The following is a 21,257-nucleotide window of genomic DNA, read 5'->3' on the forward strand; positions in this document are numbered from 1 at the left end:
AGTCTGTTTCCTCCCTCTACTCCACTGGGAGGAGTCACTGCTGTTGGCAAGGTGCCCAACACCATACAGACCCAAAACAGCACAGAGTGCATTTGGATCGTCAAGTGGATCACCAAGTGTTCTTCTGATCTTGTGGCTCAAGTGGTGCAGAGAAACTGGTAAGGAACGGATTGCGCGACTCCAACATCCATCTACTTGTTCCCAAGCACGGCCCGGCATGATTAATCATCTTGGCATTGTGCAGATAACTTTACACTCAATGAACTTCAATAAATTTGCAATACCCACGACATGCCTATGCCCAAACTACAGAGTGGGAGACTCCTGATCACAGAGAAGGGATTGGCAGCCCTTAAAGGGAGTCAAGGAAATTGCTAGACCCGTTGGAGGCAGGCAAAATGATTAGTGTGGAAAAAAACTCAAGGGCGGGGTGGAGGGTTTCATTTACAGCTACTACAAAATCCCCCAGCCCCATTCTCCCAAGTTGTAGGTAGACAACCTTTAAGCCCTGCAACACAGACCTCGGCTGCTACACAAGTTTGTAACATAACAAACTTGCGCTTAATTAGGCCAACAAGCATTGAGACTAAATGCAATGTGTCAACTAATGGTAAAGCCGGGAAGTTCAAGGTCCTTTGTGAAGGAAGGGCGAGCCTCTGTTGAAAGGCCCACAACAGTGGATTCCACAGTACACCTTGGACTGCAGATAGCCCCCACGACAGCTTCTAACGAGTCCATGATATTGGAGGACTCTTTTGAAAGGCTATGTGAAATTGTAGAGGGGGCAATCAACAGAGGTTACAGATCTAACACTCTGGGGACAAGACAGTCTGGCTATTCAACAGGCGGGCCTGTATCCAAGTCCTCCAATTGAAAACCCCATCACAGGATACCCCAAACCCATCCTTAAACAACCTATGAACAGGGACGACTTCTTCACGCCCATTAATATTTAAATGAGAAGGAACTCTACGGTGATGCCACAAATACATTTCTTGGGCCCAGCATTGATCACTGCCTTGCACCTTGTATTAGAGTAGTCCCTGCTCAGGTTGTATGACAACATAAAGGACATTGCGAAGGACAATGCTAGGAAGTTGGGAAAGCTTGACTCTAACATTGCTCTACTATTGGAAGGACCAAAACCCTTACACCACGCTCCCCCACTACAAAAGACACAGCCAGGGGTGCCTCGCATCCGAGTGCTTGTCTGGGATGTCTGGGAAGTGCCAGGAGGACACGCCGTGGAACAATTTCCAACTTCCCACCTGGAACAAAGTGACACTCGGAACACCCTGACAGTCCTAGTTAACTTTCAACATAGGGAGGAGGCCTCAGTCCAACTAGAATGCGACATTCAAGAAGCCGACATGGATGTGGAGCTTCGGGCTGCTGCCGACACTTCTCCTTCCAATTCCAATGAGAGTTTTCAACAACAAAAGACAAGGAGCAACATAAGAAAAAAAGTAAAAACCTTCCGGCTCCTAAACTGAACAAGCGGAAAAAGGTCCAAAAAAGTATAAGCATATTATCGGACAGTGACACAGTCAAGGATTTAGCACTGGAGCCTCAGATGCTTCTTCCCTCAATCATCCCGGCTTCACCCGATGACTCCACGTGCCAAGCAGCGAAATCCAAGAAAAAGGCAGCTACCAAAACAAAGCAAGGTAACATTTTTGGGTAACTCTATTTCATCTGGCTCAGCCCATTTGGGAATGGGAAGTGTGTTATCAATGGCTCCTGTAATCTTGCCGGACCCCTCCCAAGATACACTGGCTCCCATTGCGAGGGCACTGCAGGCACCGACACCTTGCATGGTGCCTTAGCAACTGAGCCATTGCCTCCCAGGCCCAATCGGTTGCCCGATCCAACTAAGGTAGACAAATTCCAGGAGACCGTTATGGGATGGGACTGTGTCACAGGGAGACAACTGTATGAACAGAACACAAATGTTGAGGGGCTTTCAGGAAATGCCAACATTACGCGCACTGAGATACGACAGAGTGATCTTCTCAAAGTCAAGGACCAATAGATCGGTCTGCCACTTCAAATCGAATATAATTGCACAAATAGTGTGGAAGGATCGAGGCTTGCTGAGGATGGTGGGTTACAATCTGTTTGATCTTCATGATCCAACAGTATTGGCAGACTTCTGACTCCAAAACCCCCCCCCAATCTCAAATTGGACGTGCATTCCTTGAGCTCCAACGCACTGCCAGGAGTCACTACTGTGGCCCTGGGAGACTGGAAGCTGCTGTGCAAATGTTTTCAAAAGTTATGCTATCACAAAATGTACTCTAGGATGGGGAGTGTACATTTGGGTCCTGGAAATTTAACTAAGGGTCTACAAAGATGTGTGGGAGATGCTACCATTCTTCTACTCCAGGAGACGATGGCCATGAGCACCTTCGCTGGAGGACTTTCACACTTACTGCAAGGAAGCAATCAGGGGTAGCAGAGGCCGCCCAAAAGGGTTTGGCCACTGCAATTGATTCTAGGGTGAAATGTCAGCACTATGGGGTTACAACTCCTCTGGATGGCCTCTTGTCAGCGAGTATCATTCAAGGACAGTCCTGAATACATTATTTTGGTCAATACATAGTGGAATCCTGCAAAGCACTCACTATTCTTTTTGAGGGTTTGGATGGGTTGTTGAAGGGGTGGTTGAACAGGGCTAACACTGGTATGGTCATCTTGGGAGGGGATCTAAAGGACAAGATGTGTGGTCCGTAAAACCCCCTACTAGGGGATGAAGCGCCACCTAGTCTATGGTTAAATCACCTGTATAACTGGGGCATGAGAATTTATTTGCCCCCAGAGGACACAATGGGAAACCTCTACACCTGGTCCAGGGGAACTAAGATTGTGGATCAATCATTTTCTGTTTCCTTTCCCCTCTTACCTCATTGAGAACCCCTTACTATGGGCTTTCTGGCAGCCAGCAACCATTTCCCTCCACTTCTTACGCTGCGCCTACATTTCGAGTTTTTTTCAGAGTGAGGTAGCCATATCATTCATCTCGCGTGGCAGGGGTGGCCCGACGGTCAGATAACATGCAGAAAATTGCAAAAACTCCTTGAACATTCTTGACTATATCACAAAATCGGGGGTTGCTTAACCTTGTAATGAAGGGAAAATACAGCATTGACAAAAAGCACAGACATCGGTATGATGGTATTATTGCCCTGGCTAAAACACAAAAGGCAGGATCTGAGATGCTTCCGGCTTGCTTCTCTATTGCCCTTAGAATATGTGGCAGCCAACAGTAAAAGACAAACACGCTACAATACAATGGTTGGGCAGCGTAGGCAAGAGGCCCATATTGCCTCAAATCGGGCGATACTTCAAACTTTGGCAGGGAACAATCATGCCAATTTTGGTCTACGGTTAAGCAAACTACTAATGGTCCTGCAACACAGATGGCTTGCGAGATACCAGAACGAACATACTTGGTTGGCTTACCTGCAGATGAAATGTGCTCTGTGTAGGGGGCAAGTCAAGGGCCCTCTTCTAAACATGGTTCAGATGGATTGGGGGGTGGTGGGCCCAGTTTACATGGCTTCCATAGATATGTCAAATGCCTTTGACACAGTATAAGCCTAGAGACCCTGTGGAGGAAACCTTTGCAGTGGGATGTGCCACTGAAGACTGTACAGATCTTGGTGGTGCAGCACAGAGACATCCTTGAGGATTAGGTTGACCAGGAGAGGGTCCCCCCCCACCCCTCGGCACCAGTTCACACTTTTGTGGGGCTTAGACAGGGTTGCGTGGTGGCCCCTACCCAGTTCAACTTTTACGTCTCAGACATAGCCACTTTGTGGGAATCAGAAGTTACAACCCCAGTCAAACTGGGAACACTAATGCTCAACTGGCTCGCTTTTGTGGACAAGGTCATCCCTTTCGATAAGACGCCGATTGGTCTCTACATAAAACCGGCCCTATTCCATCACTACGCGGTTCTAAATATTCCTGGGCAAAAATCCATGGTTGTTTTTTTTCCCACCAAAAGGCAGACAAATGCCTTCATGTAGAAGGTGTGGGACCAGCCCCTATTTTTAAGGAGGGATTCACAACTCTCTTGACCAAAATTAAGAGAAAATAGTCACAATTATGTTGTTACTCTTTGGTACTTCTGATTTATGTTCCATGCTCAAAATGTTGAACCTACAATCCTTATGTCCCCTTTGACATGGGTGTGTCTTTTTTTTTTAAACTTCTCTATTGAGTTTACAACATATTAAACAAACTGCCCCCTCCCTTTTACCCCCCTTGGATGCAATCACAAGTCTTTCCCTAATAGACTTCGTAATATGCAGTGCAATGTTATTCACTGCTGGTCCAGGGGTCTGAGGCGCTGGCGGAACCAGATGGCCCGAAAATCCTCCTTGAGAAAAGCAAGAGTCTTGTCCCAGTCTTCTGCGAAATTATGCACATTACCATTCATGGCATACGCAGCCCATTCCAAAGCCACTATTTCTCATACTTTGCGTTGGTATATCCAAACTTTTCCATCTCTGTGCAATTATAGTCATTGCTGCCAATGTTAGTACCACTCTCGCTTTTTCTCGGGTTTTAGGTTCCCCTGCCGTCTCTGGGTTTTAGGTTCCCCTGCCGCCTCCCCCTTCTTAAGGCCCAACAAAATGTGTTCCGGTGGTCTGCCCCCCCCTTGCCGTAGGCCTGATCCTGCACCAGCTGTACTTCCCCTCCAGAAAGGCTCGATTTTCGGGGCATATCCACCATATATGTTCCGCCGTGCCCTTCTTCCCGCACCCCCTGCCACACGCCCCTGATATTTCCGGGTATATTCTATGGAGACGGGCAGGTGTGTAGTGCCATCCATAAAGTATTTTGTACCACGCCTCTTGCAGCTGGGAAGCTCTTGCTAGCCTGGGAATCTTTCCCCACAGTTTCCTCCATTCCTCCCCTTCTATGTCCCTCCCCAGTATCTGTTCTCATCTATGCATGTAAGGCCAGTGTTGACTAGGAGTGGCATCATCCAGAATCCTATACAGGTTGGAGATCAGTCCCTTAGCACCGTTATTCGACAGCAGGAACTTTTCAAAAGGGGTTACCCTTCTGGTGTCCGCCTCCTTAATTGCTGGGTTCAGCACCCAGTGTCTTAGTTGGGCATATCAAAGTCTCTCCCCTTCTCCTACTGTAAATTCACTTTAGCACTCTGAATGAAAGGATCTCGTCCCCTCGGAACATATCCTGTAGTTTTCTGCATCCTCCTCCTCGCCATTGTCTGAAGGCACCCCTTCGTCCCAGGTGGAAAATCACCATTCTGGAAGATAGGTGTGAAGGGGGACGGGAAGGTTGTGATCCCCCGGATTTCCACTAGCCTGTCCAAGTTATCCGCTATCAGTTTCATGATGGTACTCTCATACATATGTTTCGGTCTGTGCTGCTTCCACAGCACTTCCTTCAGTTTGTGTTGTGTCACTGCCCGATCCATCCTGACCCACTGTTTCCCCTCTCCCGCCTGGAACCATTCCCTGATCACTCAATTGCGTGACCTCGTAGTACTGCTGAAAGTTAGAAAGGGCCAGCCCCCCCCCCCTCCTGGGGGCCATAAGTAGGTGCCTGCTTTATTCCCTTCAACGGGGGAGGGTAGTTGGCCGTGTATCACCCTGAAAGAGCGGGGGTGATATGCACTCCCAGGAACCTAATCCCCCCTGGGCTCCACACAAACTGTGTTGCTGTTCTCAGTGTGTTGCGGTCACCCGTCCGCAGAGTAAGACTCATCAACTCAGACTTGCCAATGTTGATTTGCAGGCCAGACACCTCCCCAAATTTCTCTGGTAGTTCCCTGCTGGTCATGATGGATTCTAGGGCTTCGGTCAGCGTGAGCAGCATGTCATCGGCGAAGGCTGCAACCTTATGTTGCTGTCCCCCGAATGGAATGCCCTGTATCCTATCTGCTTCTCGTATGGCCTGTAGGAGGGGTTCCAGATAGATTGCATACAGCAACGGGGAAAGAGGACATCATTGTTTTGTTCCCCTGCACATTCTTATAGGGCGTGACATGGCTATGTTCACCGCCACGCGCGTCACTTGTGCCCGGTAGTTGGCCTGCACCATTTTGAGAAACTCACCGCCTGGCCCATTTTTTCCCACGACACGAAAAAAAGAGATCCACTCCACGCGGCCAAATTCTTTTTCAGCGTCTAGTGATAAAAGAACTGCAGGAGTGTCCGTTTTCAGCACCTTTTCCAGTAGATGTGCCACCCTCCTGATATTGTCCGCCATCTGTCTACCTCTAACAAAGCTCGCCTGATCCGGGTGGATCAGTTCCAGGAGGAGCCATTCCAGTCGATTAGCCAAAATATTAGTGTACATTTTGGCATCCACATTGATGAGAGCGATGGGTCTATAAGATGTGCGTTCTTTGTTGGGCTTAAGAATAAGGGTTATTTTGGCCTCTTCCATGAATGGAGTTATACTGCCTGTAGTCTTGAATGTGTTGAAGAGGTGTGTCAGTTGCGGTGCCAGTATGGGTGCAAATGTTTTATAAAAGGCCGCTGTACAGCTGTCCGGATCAGGAGCCTTGTTCGGCGGTAAATTCCCGATGACTCCCCTCACATCATCCTCTGTGATTTCCCGGCCTAGGATGTCTTGGGCGTCCCTGCCAATTTTATTCATCTTCACACTCTTCAGGAAGTCCACCTGTCTATGGGGTTAGGGGGTTCTGCGGTGTGTAAAGTGTCTCATAGAATCCCGCTAGGCTTTGATATCTTCAGTATCTGTAATGCGCTCCCCTGTTTCTGTTTTTATAGCTGTAATCGCGTTTTTAGCCCCCGCTCCGCTCAATAGATGCATCAGGAGAGCATCCGCCTTATTCGCTTTAGCGTAATATTTTTGTCGGACAAAGAGTAGCGATCCTTCCGATCTCTTTGTTCGGCAGTTAACCTATCACCAGCCTATACTCCCTAATGGAGGACTTAGTGGGAGTCTCCCCTGCCGCCTTCCTTGCCATCTCTACCTCCAAATGTGCCTCCAGCACCTGTAGCTGCCTCTCGCTCTGAGTTTTTGCTGCTATTAATTCCCCCTCAGTGTAGCTTTAAACGCATCCCATCTGGTATCCTCCCTCTGGTCTTCCATCTTGTTGGTCTCGAAATTTTATTTTATTTTCCCTTCCTTTTCCTCCCTAATTACCAGATCCCGTAGTAGAACCCCCGGGTAGTTCCATCCCCACACCACCCTCTTTACACCCTAGCCCCATCCGCATGTAGACAATTTTGTGATCTGCTATTCCAATAGGGCCGCTTTTACTTCCTTGACCCATCCCATCAGGGCCGTGGACACCCATATATAATCAATTTTCGACTGCGTGCCATGTATGTTCGAGAGAAAAGTATATCCCTCTTCATCACCCTTCAATTTCCGCCACACTCAGTCCCGCCCGTTCCATCCAGTCCCGTAGTTCTGCTGATGCCACCACCCCTCCTCTCTTAGTCCTCCCCCCTGACCTATCTCGTTCCCTATCCCAGGCTATGTTGAGGTCTCCCATTTGAATGATTTGGCCCCTTGCATTATCCTCCAGTACTCCCATGAACCGCCTCACGAACATTTCTTGGCCTGAGTTGGGTGAGTAAACAACCGCTATGGGGTAGAGGAGGTCCAGATATGTCCCTTCGACTACGATATACCTGCCCCCCTTATCCATAAGGACCTCCTACACCCTGAAATCCACTGTATTTTTGATGGCCAGAGCCACTAGCACTGTTTTAGTCGCTCCCGATGCTTGGAATATCTGGCCAAATCCTTGCAATTTTAGCCATCCCTGATCCTTATATACAAGATGCATTTCCTGAAGCCCCAGGAGGTCTGGTCCCTCTTTCCTTGTATATTTCTCTAATATTTTCCTTTTCAGGGGGGGGGGGAGCTGAGTCCCCTAACATTAGGAGTCAGCCACTTGAATGATTAGGTTGTTGCTTGCGGCCTGTGCTTACTTTTGTTTTGGGATGCCCCCCTTCTTCCATACCTCCCCTGCTGTATGCGCCATTCTCCCCTCCCATCTGATCCCCCACTTTGCCCGCTCCGGTCTGCTCTCCCACCCTGCCCTCTTCACCGTTCCGCTCTTGCCTGCCCCTTAACCTTGTCTTGCCTTCCTTCCCTCCCCCCCACCACCACCACAAACCCCTTTCCCTCTAAAGGGACCCCTGCTTCTCCCCTACTCCTCCCTTCCCCCTACCTGGCCTCTATGCCCTAACTTCATGTTTACCCCCTTTGTGTCCACCACCCCTTTTTCCTTCTACCTAATCAGGTTCCCCCCCCCCCCATTAGAATCCCCCCTTCAGTGTTTGATTTCTCGTCCATCTCCTTCCAGGGCGGGCTCAGTAGTGCAGTTTTTCTTTTCTGTCTGTCCCCAACCGTGGACCACTCCCATGGTCTAGGTCTTAGTCTATTCTCTGTCCCTGGTGATCTATCGGATCTGTCATCTCGTTGCTCCTGGTCCTAGACTAAATGCAGTATGTCCGGCCCTTCTTGGAGCATGACTATGCATTTCTGTTCTGCGTGCCTAAACATTCAAAGAGAAGACCGAAGAGGACGGTCCACTTGTACCTGATCCCTCTTTCCTAAAGTACTAAAAGAATCAGGCACACCTGACGGTACTTGACGAGAGTCCTGTTTGCTAGGTCCTGTTACAGCTCTATCTGTTGGTTCTTGATGCCCTTCCGCTTTCAGGACTGCTTCCTTTTGAGCATACCTTGTGAATGTTGCTAGTACGTCCCTTGGTCTAGCATTCGGGTTCTTATTTAGGTGTCCCACTCTGTGGACCCTGTCCAATTCCACAATGCTTGGGGTTGTCTCTCCCAGGAGGTCTGCGAAAAAATTTCCTTTATAACCCTCTTTCTGCCACCGTTTCCGGTAACAGTTTCAGCCCGATGTTGACCCTCCGGGATCTGCTCTTCTTGTCTTTCATTTGGAGCTCGAGGTTCTGTGTTGCCACGTCTAGTCTATCTATGGCCTCACTGTTTGCTATTGTTTCTTCATCGACCCTTCTCCAGAAGATCCGTCCTCTCGCCCAGTTGCCCCATTTCCACCAGGGCCGAGTTGAGGTCCAACCTCATTAACTAGAATTGATCCTGGAAAGTCTTTTCTAGATTGGTCTGTAGGGAGGAATTTCCCCATGGAAGTACTAGCGTGACATTGGGGTCACTGGGTCCACATTCTCTGGGGTTCTGCGTCCTGTTGCGCCCTCCTGGGTATTCCTGGGTGCTTCACTGGCTTCTCGGGCTGGCCACATCGCTGGAAGTGTTCCAGAGTGTTGCCCTGGGGAGGGGTGGGGGTCCTCCTTTGAATGTCCTGCCTTTGGATTTTGTCCAGATTTGTTCTGATCCCAATATCCTACCCTTGTACTCCAGCGGGGCCCCAAAGCTTCTCCTCTTCTTCGATCGGATCCTTCAGAGCTGTGCCCGCCCTCCTACACCGTATTGTGTGGTGGGATTCCCTTGCTGTGGGTCTCTGTTTCACCGCCCCCCTTATTTTCTGTAGTGTCTTGCTCCCTTTGTCAAGGTCTTTGCATCTCCAGGTCCTGCCAGAGTCCTTTCCCTCCACTTCTCTTGTGTATCGTCTCAGCCTAGGGAAGGTCTTCGTCCCTGGTGGTGGGGCCGTGTGTGAGCGCTCCCCTCCTTCCCTGCGTGCTTTGGGGAGGGTTTGGCCCTGGAGGACGCAGGTACAGGCCAGTGGTCTGTATGCAGCATCCTTGCTCCCCGGTGCAGCCTCCTCCTCCTACCGTAGTAGTGCTCTCCTGGTCGGGCCTTGCTCCCAATTTTGTCCAAGGTCTCTATTCCTTGGGCGCCCGGAGGTCCTCCCCCTTCCCTGGCGCTGCCCGGGCCCTCTGCCGCCTTGCTCGCTTGTGCTGGGGGATGCTCCTCTTCAGTGGCCCCACTTGCTAGCACTCCCAGCAACGTTCCAGTCCTATGGGGGGGTTCACCTGCAGTTATGCAGTTACGCTGCTCCCTCCTATGGAGACCTTTCACCGGCCCCTTGCTCTAAACTTCTATCCGGGAAGCCACATTCGACCTCCGCTGGATCTTCCACTGTAGGATCCCCCCGCCTTTCCCTCTGATCAGCTCCTCACCGCAGGACCAGTCAGATGACTCGGGAAGGCCTTCTCGTCCTCAGGGACGCCTCCCGTGGCTGTCAATATGCCCCTCGGCTCTCCAGCATGCGGGTTCGCAGCTCCCCCTGCAGCGCTGTCACTGGGGCTGCAGCATCACATGCAGCACTATCTCTGGGGCCGCTGGTTCTCGCGTGGTGCCGCCAGGCCCCTTACTCTCCCCCTTGGCGAAGGGCTGTGACCCGGAATGTTCCTGCAGTCCTCCGCCTGCCGGGATCCCCAGAGGGTGCCTCAGCCTTTCCCCTATGCGAGGGCTCCCTCCCTGTTACATCTCCCCACTCCTGGGGCCCGCTGTGCCGTTGACTGTTCCGGATTCGGATCCGGCATCTCAGATCCCTCACCAGGTCTCCCCTCCGAAACAGCCTGGGGAAGGATTGCACTCTCGTCCACGGGTGGGGAGGGGGGTCTACTTGCACCCGTCATTATCACCCGTGCTTTCTCCTTCTTTCCTTTTCCTACACTGCTCCTGCGGGGTGGTGGATCCACGTGTGACAGATTATGGGCTCGGCAGCGCCGTCGGCACGTCTACTCAGTGCCAGCGTCCATTAGAAGTCTCATGGGTGCGCACTTCCATGGCAGCTCTGGAAAAGAACTTTGGGCTTCAACAATTCTGTGCCAAACGCAGTAGTGAGACATGACTTAGGACTTGCGTCTCTAGCAGGAGGAGCAATGTGAACGAAGTTGGCTGTATATGCCAAGATCTTAAATCCACCTAACAATTCCCTTTACTAATGTGTGGGCGAGTCGTCTTCCCTTCCCCTTCAAATCAGCATCTACACTGAGTCAGTACAAGGCCACCATGTGCAAGATTTTGCTCCCAATAGGGTCTGCACCTGAGGAGCTGAAGGCAGCTCCCGGGGTGGCTAAGTGAAACTTGTTCGCATCGGACTGGGTTGAATCCCTGGATTAGCTGGGAACTGTCTCTTTATAGGGAATATGCAAAATTCAGAAGGAAGCGAACCGACTCCTTGATGCAGGTCTCCCTTTCCTTGCCCGAAAATCCCTGGCGTCTACTTGCGCTTCCACTTGAATCAATTTTCTATTCTCGATTGGAGGTCAAAGTGAGACAAGCTAGTAATTATCACCGACTGCAGGTTTTGCACGGCCAAATCGGAGCCTTTGTGGAGGCAAGGCTGCAATACTTAGGTTCAGTGTCACTGTCCAAGATGTTTTGGGTCAGGCTGATGTTGGGTAATGTGGTGAAACCAACTTTGGCTTTGTATGATTGCTTATGTGTGTTTTTTGGGAAACTAGGTCATACTTCTAATTAAATGAAACATTAATATTAATTGATTCTTACTTGTTTATATCTGAAATGAAATTTAATTAACTGGAAATGTTTTCTTTTTTTGCGTATTGTATGATTTTGTTTCTTTTCTATTTTACTGTGTCAAAAGCTTACTTTTGTAAGCTAAAACACAACTTACATTTTTTTCTTTTTTTTTTAATGTATTTACAAGGTGGCACTGAACTTGGGGGAAGGAACCCGAAGTATTGGTGTCTTGGTGCTGTGTTGTCCTAGAACTGTGTTGAACTTGGGGAAGGGCAACAGAACTGTATTTCTGTTTGCTGTTTGAAGAAAGATTAATTGAACTTTATAAGGAACTTGTGAACATTCCTGAAAAGAGGCTGAAGAAATAAGACAGAGCAAGAAAACAGCTCAAGACATAAGTTGGAATCACTATTTAGGTGTTGGTTGATATCCCAGCACAGTGTTTGTATTAGTTGTGAGGCCAAATATAGGATTTTGACACAGAGAAATGATTAGTTGCACATACTGACACAGACTTTCCTTAGGTAGGGAAATCCCTCCAAAGTATAGGGCAAGGTATTTATCCATCCTGATTTTTACTTTAATAAAGCATTGTTCAACTTTGAATCTGTTGTCTGTGTCCCCTTCCAGGAGGCCAACTTCACATATAGATAACCAACGGAAGCAAGGGGTGAAGAGTTGTAAAGCTGGTAGAATGAAAGGCTATACTGAAGAAACAGTAGCACAAACCAGTGAACAATGTGGAAATATATGGAACCGCCATACAAGATGTTTGACACGGCTCTAGGAGCCAGAGAAACTTGTTATGAATCAGCTACACACGTTTTTATCTATGTTTTAAGGGCAACGGCACGGTGCCTGTGGGCACTAATGGACACTACAGTAACATAATGCACCTTGCTAACCTGGCTGGAGGAACCTAGACACTGCGTGGACTTGTGGAGCAAATTCCCATCAACAACCGCCTCCAGTTGGGTGGGGTGTGTACAGTTTGACTACATTGCATGTATCCATCTAGGTGGATCCAGAGAAATATGTCTGGAGGTGCAGTATCCAAAACTGTATCTATGCCTACCTTGCCCTATGTGCCCCTTGCATCCTTTGAGTTCCGGATGAGAACAGTATATCAAACTTTTCTGAGCCCATGAAGATGGAACTTCTTGGTGGGGTTAAACATTCAAATTATGTTTCAGCTGAAAAAGCATTTAACAGGATTCCTGAGCAATAGCAAGGTTGAAATGGCGTTTGCTTCATTCCTAGCCCTGGGTGTTTAAGCCATAGCAAATACAAAATGGCTCCAAAATTACCAGATTCCAAATGTTTTTGGTGAACACTTGCAGACTATTACCGCATTGCGTAAACTGAAACAGGCCATTGAAAGTGAGGCTGGCATCAAATCAGATGCATGGATTGACTCTTGGTTTGCGTGGGTACCGTTATGGATAAGACTTGCAATGAAGATCCTGATGCTAATCATCGTTTTGGTATTATGTATTCCTTGCTTTTGTCAAGTTTGTCCTAGATGCTGGTCCAAGGCTAGGGCCACCGCCATTTCATGTCATGTGAGTACTTGGGAATTAATTGGGGAGGTTCAGATTTGGGTCTAGGAAATGTATTAATTAATTAAGTAGAGGGCGAAATGTTGGGGTAGATCGATTTTATCCCCATTTTATCCCCATAGAAGAGAGGCAATGTTGCAGTTGTGCATGTATGTAGAAAATCGGTTGGCAGCGTGACAGCTGAAACCAGATGTGATGGCTATTTTAGAATGGTGAGCATGGGCCCCAGGCTTTTTTCAGCCTGGAAAATTGCTAAGCAGTGGCTGGGAAAGCGTTGCCACCTGGTACTGGTATTGTCAATTTGAGGGCAGTGGCTACATTTGTAACAAGGTGACTGAGAAAAGAAATGATTGCGGGCATATGAGAAGGTGAACAAGAAAAAGAGGCGACATGAAGTGAATTGATGGTTGCATGCGATGGAAAGGCATAGGAGCGCCAAGAATATCTAGTGTCAAAATGTGTGAAGAAATTAGTGTCCAATTACAGGAGCCTTTTGTTAATTCTCGAGCCTCATTAAGTGTCCATACATAAACTGTACGAAAAGTGTCTTTTTTGCAATGTATGGGGTGATGGTGTTTTGCTGGAAGAAACTAAAGAAGAAGGTTGAGCTTGTATCTGCAATGTCATGAAAACTGTATATTCAAGGGAAAGGTGCTACAGTGAAAGGCAGCCAATGGGATTATGGGAATTACTTTTCCTTGTATAGGGCCAACCTATTTGTATTTTTGGTAATGACTTGTAAGGGAACATGAGGGAAATGTGGGAGTTTGTTAAGTGTTCTGGAAATGTATACATACTGTATCTGTTCTGTGGTTGCAGAGAGACTAAGGTTAGTTCAATCTCCAAGGAATTGTCTAGCCTCTCTCTGAACAGCCATTGCGAAAATTATCTTGGTTTAATGACAATGTGCATTCATTTCTTCAAAGAAGTAGGCTATTTTGGAGTGCAGAGATCTGAGCTCTACACCAAGCATATCCCATTTCCCTCAGATCATCTGTTGATGAGGACGACTCAGACCCTGATTGGATCTTGTTTCTATATATTTTACATATTTTCTTGGCCAGTACAAGCTATTGTTTTCCCGGTAAGTGATATTCTCTCCTGGAGCAGTATTTTCCACGCTCTTCTCCAGACTGTGCGGCCTATGCTCTACACGTTCACTTGTCCTGTGCATCTTCTCCCACCTCTCAGTGATGCGTTTGGAGACCCTGTTGTGGGTCCATTACTGCACATGGCTCAGAAGTGATCGCTACCCCCACATCGGTACATTTCTGACCTAATGCTGGGCAGGTGCCCTCAAGAGGAAAATTATAGCTGCATCTAAAACAGATTGTCTCTTTTCTTCTCGTTGGTTCACTTTTTGCCAATACCAATTTTTTTATGGTGTCTTGTTCTTTTCCTGGAGGTTGTATGGCGACTTTGCTCACGTTGGACAACAGCTGCGCTATCGCTGCTTCCGAGTGTGCCATTGCCAGTATTTCATCCAGCGATCGCTGCTTCTGAAGCAACCTCTTTCTAAAGTCTGGAGAGTCACATGCAGCCATCACTTGTGACCGTATTGCTTCTTCATTGGAGTGCCTATGAAAAATTACAATATTTTATACTTACACGTAACCTATTTACAAAATTATCCGGGTCTCAACTCTTTCTTGCTTGGTGGTGTGGAATATGTGCCCCTCATAATCCACATTTGTGTGTAGCGCAAAGTATGTGTCTAGTGCGTCTTTCGGTTCCTCAAATGTTTTATGCTCATCCGCTAACTCATAAAATGTCACGGACAACGGTACCTAGTGCCAGTGTTAGTATGTTATTTTTTCTGTCACTGTCCAAGAACCCCATTGCACCAATGTATACTTTGAAATCTTTCACCAGGGAACACATTGCTGGCCCAGGCTGCTGGTATCGGTAAGATCGAATACTGTGGGCAACTGCGATTCACCTTGTGCGGTTAGGAATATAACCGAAGACCGGGCTGTTACGGTTGCCAGAATTGCGTCCTCCAAAATGCCGACTCTGCCTTCACCTGTAGTTTTGCACTTACAGGGAGCAGTCTAATTTTCTGTATCCTACTCACACTGTCTGGAGTCGTCCCATGAACTGTGCCGATTACTCTGCACTCAGGAGCCTCTGCGCCATTGACACATGTGTGTCTGCGGGTCCTATGCCCTCTCTGGTGTACTGCTCCCTTATTCCCTTTTTCAGCAAGAGATCTCTATAATGGTAGGAGGGACATTTTAGTAGATCTTGTGGCGGTTTACTTGGGCCTTTCTACTCAAGTTCAAGACATTGTCTTATTATATCTAGATTTATTTTCCTGGTGGTTTCAATCCAATAATTTTCTTGGAATTTGATTTTCCACTTCATTGGATTAGAAATTAGCTCAATTTTGTCCACCATGTGTTCAGGTAGGATTTTTTCTATTTTTTCTACCCAGCATTGAGATGTTATTGTGGTGCATTTGTCTGCTGGCATGAACAGTTCGAAGGGACTACCCCTTTCAGCCACCTTATGTTTTCTGTAGAGCATGATGGTCTTCCACAGAGGGATGGATTCAAGGGACTGTAGTCTGATCTCATGTCAGATAGTTGAAATTGCTAGAGAATTATACAGCCTGAGGGCTTTTCACCAAAATTGGCTTGTAGAAGGGCACATACTTTCCAGGGAAGACTAAGCATACTCTCTGAGCCATAGATCAAGATTGGCACAGCCTTTTGACGATAGAAGGCGAGCAGGGGTACAGGGGAGAATTTACAATAGCGGTGCAGAATTGTCATGCCTTGGGCTGCTAGTTTAGTGGTTTTTACTCTGAGCAAGGAATAATGGGCCTGGTCATCAATGTTTTTATTAATTACGACACCCAGGTACACCAATGTCTGTACAACTTCAATTTTCTCACTTCAGACCCACCATGCTTGATTTTTTGATGGTTTCTTTACATAGTCAGGACTTTTGACTTACTGACATTGATTTTCATGTCATTTTGCTTTAGATAAGTCATAAAGCATTTGATCCTTCTCTGAAGGCCTAATTGCGTCAAGTCCTTCAATATGATGTTGTCTGCATAAATTATCCAGGGAATTTGTACTCCTTTGATTTTAGGAGGAAAGGCTCTCAATTCACTCTGAGGTACACTGAGATCAGAGATGTATAAATAAACAAGAGATATGTATACATTAAATAGGAACAATGCCAGAGCACACCCCTTCATTAGGCCTCAATAGGTTGGGATTTTCTCTGATAGGACAAGAGGTAGATGCAAGTCTTATCTGAAATGATGTTGTTGAATACAAGGTTCGAATAGCATCCAACAGATCACACGAGCACTGCCACTTCCAAACTATGGGCAGAATTAAGGATCTATTGACACGGTCGAACGCTTGTTCTAAGGCCATTGATGCCATATGCACACAACCACCAGATCTTAAGGCTTCTTCTTGTATAAGGATTCCAAGAGTGAAAAGATTCAAACCAGTTCCCACCACTTTTACAAGCCCTATTTGCTGGGGATCTGAACTTCCAGAGTTCAAGGCCCATCTTGTTAAATTGCGTAGTAAGATGGAGGCAAAAGATTTTCCCATGGTGTCAAGAAGGGCAATCGGCCAATAGTTCTTGGGATCAGCTCAATCGCCCTTCTTGAAAATGGGAACTATAATTGTCTCTTGCCACGTGGAAGGAATTTGTTTCATTGTCAGGATCTGGATCACGATTAAAGTCACTAGATGGCTCCAGTCCTCAGGATGTTGTCTAAGTAACTGGTTAGAAATGCCAACAGGACCGGCGGCTCTAGAATTAGTAAGCCCTCTTATTTTTGCTTCCAGTTATTCTCCATCTACCGAGTTGTCCGATGGAGAACAACTTCTGTCGTCTGTAATCATTGGGTCACCAGGGTCTGCAAACTAGAGTAATGAGCACACCTACTGGACTCACTCTCCTGGCTCAACATGTGATCTGATCTAAAATGACCTCCGTTATTTAGCACTTCCCAAAGATCCCTTGTGTTTTTACGGTACTCCACTTTCAGTATGTGTTCTGCATCAGATTGAAAACATTGGCTTTTGGTTGCAATTAGCCAATTCTTAAATGTTTGCCTCCGTAAGTGACAGATTTGTGCAGTCTTTGAGCTTTTAGATTCCTTAAGTCAGCATGAAGGAGTTGTTTCGCCTTGCTAACTATGGGATCATAAACATGCTTTGAAGGGAGCTTGCTAGATTTGACCTTTTTTAGTTTATGAGTAAATTGTTATTAAATCCAATTATACTCAACAGAAGTATGTTCCCATTCAACTGACTTTTCGTATAGCGCACAGATTGGCAAAATATCTTTCTTGCATACCCTTAACCTGTTTCCAGCCCAGGTCACTTCTATTTCGTTAATTATTTGCCTCAATTAGAATTGTTCTCGTTTGATAATGTGTAGGGCTACAAAATCGTGACCGCTCTCAGGCTGGGGGACTATTTTCAAAAGGTCTACTTGCAATCTAAGGTGGCCAAAGACGAAGTAATAATCAAGGCAGAATCTTCTTTGCCCACGACCCCAGGTACAGGGCCCAGGTGTGGCCCCACGGGACTGCCCATTCAACATGTGTAGATCTCTAGCACTAGTTTCAAGGAGCCATTCCAGGGCCCTATCTTTTGATTCTAACTCCGATCTAAGTACACCATTCTCATTCAAAAGATGAATGTTCAAGTACCCACATAACATCACCATAGCATTTTCTCATTTCATCAGTGTTATCTATGACGCTCACGACAGATTGCACACATTTTACTTGCCTTGATGAATTAACTCTCCAATACAAAATCAAGAGTAGAAGGTGTTCTGAGAAATCTTTTCCAGGTCTTAATAATGTTAACACTTGGATGTAGGGATTTGGTGTTTGATGACAAATCACCACATATCCCGCGTCTACTTTTATAAGTGTCAAGAAACCCAAGGACGGTCGCCCCAACGACCCCTTAATGGGTGGAATAAAAAAACACTCATATTCATTGCAAGAGGGAATCTCCCTGAGTCAGGTCTCTTGGAGGCAAATATTATCGTACTCCCCAAGAGATTCCAAACCATTCATAAACAGAGCACTGAATCCTCTTGTGCTCCATGGACAATAACGGATTCAATGGCTCTCCTCCTTAGCAATAATTAATGCATACTGTGTTGAGCATTCCCAGTTATCAGATTTAGTCTCTAGTTCATATTTATTCGCATTCAGGCTGTTGTCAACCATGAATTTAACTTTAACCAGCTCTTTTTTTCTGGACGCCGTGCACAGGGGGAATTGGCCAAGGATGGCCGATCGGACTTGGATGAAAATGGGAGCAGTCCACGGTTCTCGTCAGCTACGTAACCTTTGTCGCTCTTGTGTAGATTCTTATCCTGACGAGTGGGTTTTTGTAAATCTGTGTAGGACGGCAGATCTATTCCCTGAAACTCATTTCATAGCCAAACAAAATAGCAAGGACTTTTTCCATAGTAAAGGCCCCCCGCACACACACATTGGATAGGCCCCCTGATCATTAATATGTAAGGCAGTGATCACGACATAGATCTGTTTTGACCAAATAGCAAGTATTCGATCCACCCATGGGGTCCCTGGGCCCTGTGCAATAAGCATTGCTGTCACAATGACATTATTTTAGTGAAAATGATAACCCGAGGTCCAGTCCCTGCTCCATACCTCTGCACCTGGTGGAGCCGGCGCTTCGAGTATCCGGGGAGCCACTCCTCCTTCCGCTGTCAGGTGGCGACCTCCGAGCCCTACCAAAGCCGCCTGGGGCCTCCGGCCCTTGGGGACTGCCACCAGCTACGCCAGGCGTCGGGGGACTATTGCCAGGACTATTACCACCGGGCTCAGTGTTGCTGCCCACAGAGGCTGATCGAGTCGGGCTGAGCGGGTGCCCGCCGCGGCGCAGCTGGAAAGGTACAGTGGCCCGGATGGGCTGCAGGAGTAGGCGGCTACTGGCAGGCGGGGAGCCGGTGCCGCTGCGCTGCCTCATCCTCTGGGGCTGCTGAGATGCGCCGGAAGCCATGACATCAACCCCCAGCAAGGTGGTTCTCGACGGGGGCGGGACCAGCTCACGGGTTCCCCGGACACTGGTGTATCCAACGCCGCTGCTGACAAAAGAAGCTTCCCAAGCGGCTTACAGCCGCTGGGAGATGGTAGTGTCTAGTTCCCATCCGAGAAACGGACCATAGCAACGCTCCACCTCCTTCACGTGACCGACCCAGAGCACGTTACAGTTCCCTGCCATGCACGCAGCTTCCTACGTTAGCTAAGCTTGTGATATTCAGGGCGGGAAGGCACACTGTCTAAGCTAGCTGCGGCAGCATTGCGTGGGAGAGGGGCCTCTGGCTGATGTCTGTATTTCCAAATGGTACTCATTTATTCACTAACACGCAGCCCCGATCCAATATCCGGCAAAAAAAAAATACCTATCCAGCTAGGTCGAGAAACCTATTTGTGCATATTAATATCATGTTATTGATGGGGGATTTGAACTCTGGTCATCAGTGGGACCAAAGTCTTGACTTAACACTAACGTACTGGAACATCTGGCTAAGGCATTTGTTTTTCTTGTTCGGATTGTACTCTGCAAAAAGAAAATATTGAAATACAGCTTTGTACATTTAAAAGACATACACCATTTCTAATTTTATGGCAACATTATAGGCATGCTCCTCATTTATTAGATTATTTATTAATTCATCTCTATTAATTCATCTCCTGAAACAAATGCTCAATAAATACATTAATGTAAATGTTTATTTGTAGGACGGAGGTGAGTAAAAAAATATCATGAGTTCCCCCAACGTAAACCCCCTGCATAATTGGGTAGCAGGGAATGGGTTCTAGAAAATGAACGCTCCTGTGCTGAACTCTGTGTAGTCGTAGTTCTACTTTCTGGTATATCTTTGTAAGGTCACAGGGAAGAAGGGCCAAACCCAATGCCCCTTGTGGAAATTTCGTAAGAGGTCCTGGTTACCCCTGCATAATTGCACCCAACCTGGCTCGGACTGGCCTATAGGCCAATAGGCCCATTGCCAAACCAAAAGCTGGTGTGGGGCAGTTTTTTTTTTTTATCAAAGTGGGTCCGTTTCTTTGGTCAAAGTGGGCCAGTTGGATGAGTTGCTTCACCATGCGGCAAGGTTTGGAGAGAAGGGCTCAGTCATAGCTCTCAACCATTTGCCTCGCAAAGGCGGGTGAAATCACCCGATTTTGTTTTTGTGCGGGTGAGACGCCCATTGGAATGAATGGGAGTGCAGGAGGCTTGGCGGGTGAGTCAGCCCTTTGCAAGGCGGGTGACACCCGCCAAAAGCGGGTGAGTTGAGAGCTATGGCTCAGTATGGGTCTGGAGGGAAGAACGGGGCAATTGGGTGTGGGTCTAGAGCGTAGGACAGGGCAACTGCGTGTGTGGGTCTGGAGGCAACGACGGAACTTGGATGTGGGTCTGGAGGCAGGGCGGCATGGGACCATCTGGATGTGGACTGGATACAGGGTTGGCGTGGGGCCACCTGAGTGTCATTATCTGGCTGAATAAATATTCTTTAAATGCACAATTTATATCACACTTCATCAAAAAACTCCCCCTTGGTTACTATTCAAACAGTGTCACAAAAGGATTGAATGGTCATTTGCAACTGTGGGTGACTTTTTCATTGGTGCCCGAGACAATGTTATGCCCAGTCTGACCCTGCACCCAACCCCTCCCGCATTTCCCTGCCACAGTTGATAATTTCCATTTCTAGCACTGTTAATACAGATATGGAGAATCAGAAAAAGGACCGTGGATGGGGCATGTCAGGAGCGATACGACTGGCTGGCTGTAGTAGGAGCAGGATCGTGTGCGTGGGATGGCGAAGCTGGCTGATGATTATATTTCCGAATTCTCACCCTAACCTGTTCACTAATTCAGTTACGGAACAGCGCTGGTCAATGGACCGGCTCTTAGCCAGTCTGAGATCCTGCATCAGATGTCTGGCCGGATCTCGGGACCCGGCCTGCCTCAGCCCTGACCAGGTTTTACCGAGCCCCAGCTTTGTTGTGGGAAGCTGGGGGCTCAGTGACCTAATCTGCCCTATCCTCCTTTCCCCAGCCGTCACTCTCACGTTTCTTGGCTCCTTTTGCTCAGCCCATTTTTTTTTTTAATGGGCCATGAATATCACTGGGGTGGGGGCCATCGCTGTTGAAAGCAGGCTTTCTACATGCTGGGCACACTATTGTTTTCCAAATGTGCATTTTACACTGTCATAGAAAAAATGTCATTTCCAAACTCAAAAATGCTGCTTGCATTTACTAGTTCTT

At 47.5% G+C, this 21,257-nt stretch overlaps 1 protein-coding gene across 2 annotated transcripts in view; it reads right to left on the reverse strand.

Moving 5' to 3' along the window:
- GLCCI1 (glucocorticoid induced 1) overlaps positions 1–19,285 on the reverse strand; it is a 654,614-nt gene extending 635,329 nt beyond the window's left edge. Inside the window, exon 1 of one of the 2 annotated variants that reach the window (XM_069648520.1) lies at positions 18,633–19,285. In XM_069648520.1, coding sequence (XP_069504621.1) covers positions 18,633–18,984 — 352 coding nt within the window. In that variant the 5' untranslated portion in view covers positions 18,985–19,285. The remainder of the gene's footprint in view (positions 1–18,632) is intronic. The other variant, XM_069648519.1, reaches the window with a different exon arrangement.
- Between the last annotated feature and the right edge of the window lie 1,972 nt (positions 19,286–21,257).

The sequence above is a fragment of the Ambystoma mexicanum genome, chromosome 2q (genome assembly GCF_040938575.1).
Source record: "Ambystoma mexicanum isolate Mex_15411 chromosome 2q, UKY_AmexF1_1, whole genome shotgun sequence".
NCBI classification, from domain to species: domain Eukaryota; kingdom Metazoa; phylum Chordata; class Amphibia; order Caudata; family Ambystomatidae; genus Ambystoma; species Ambystoma mexicanum.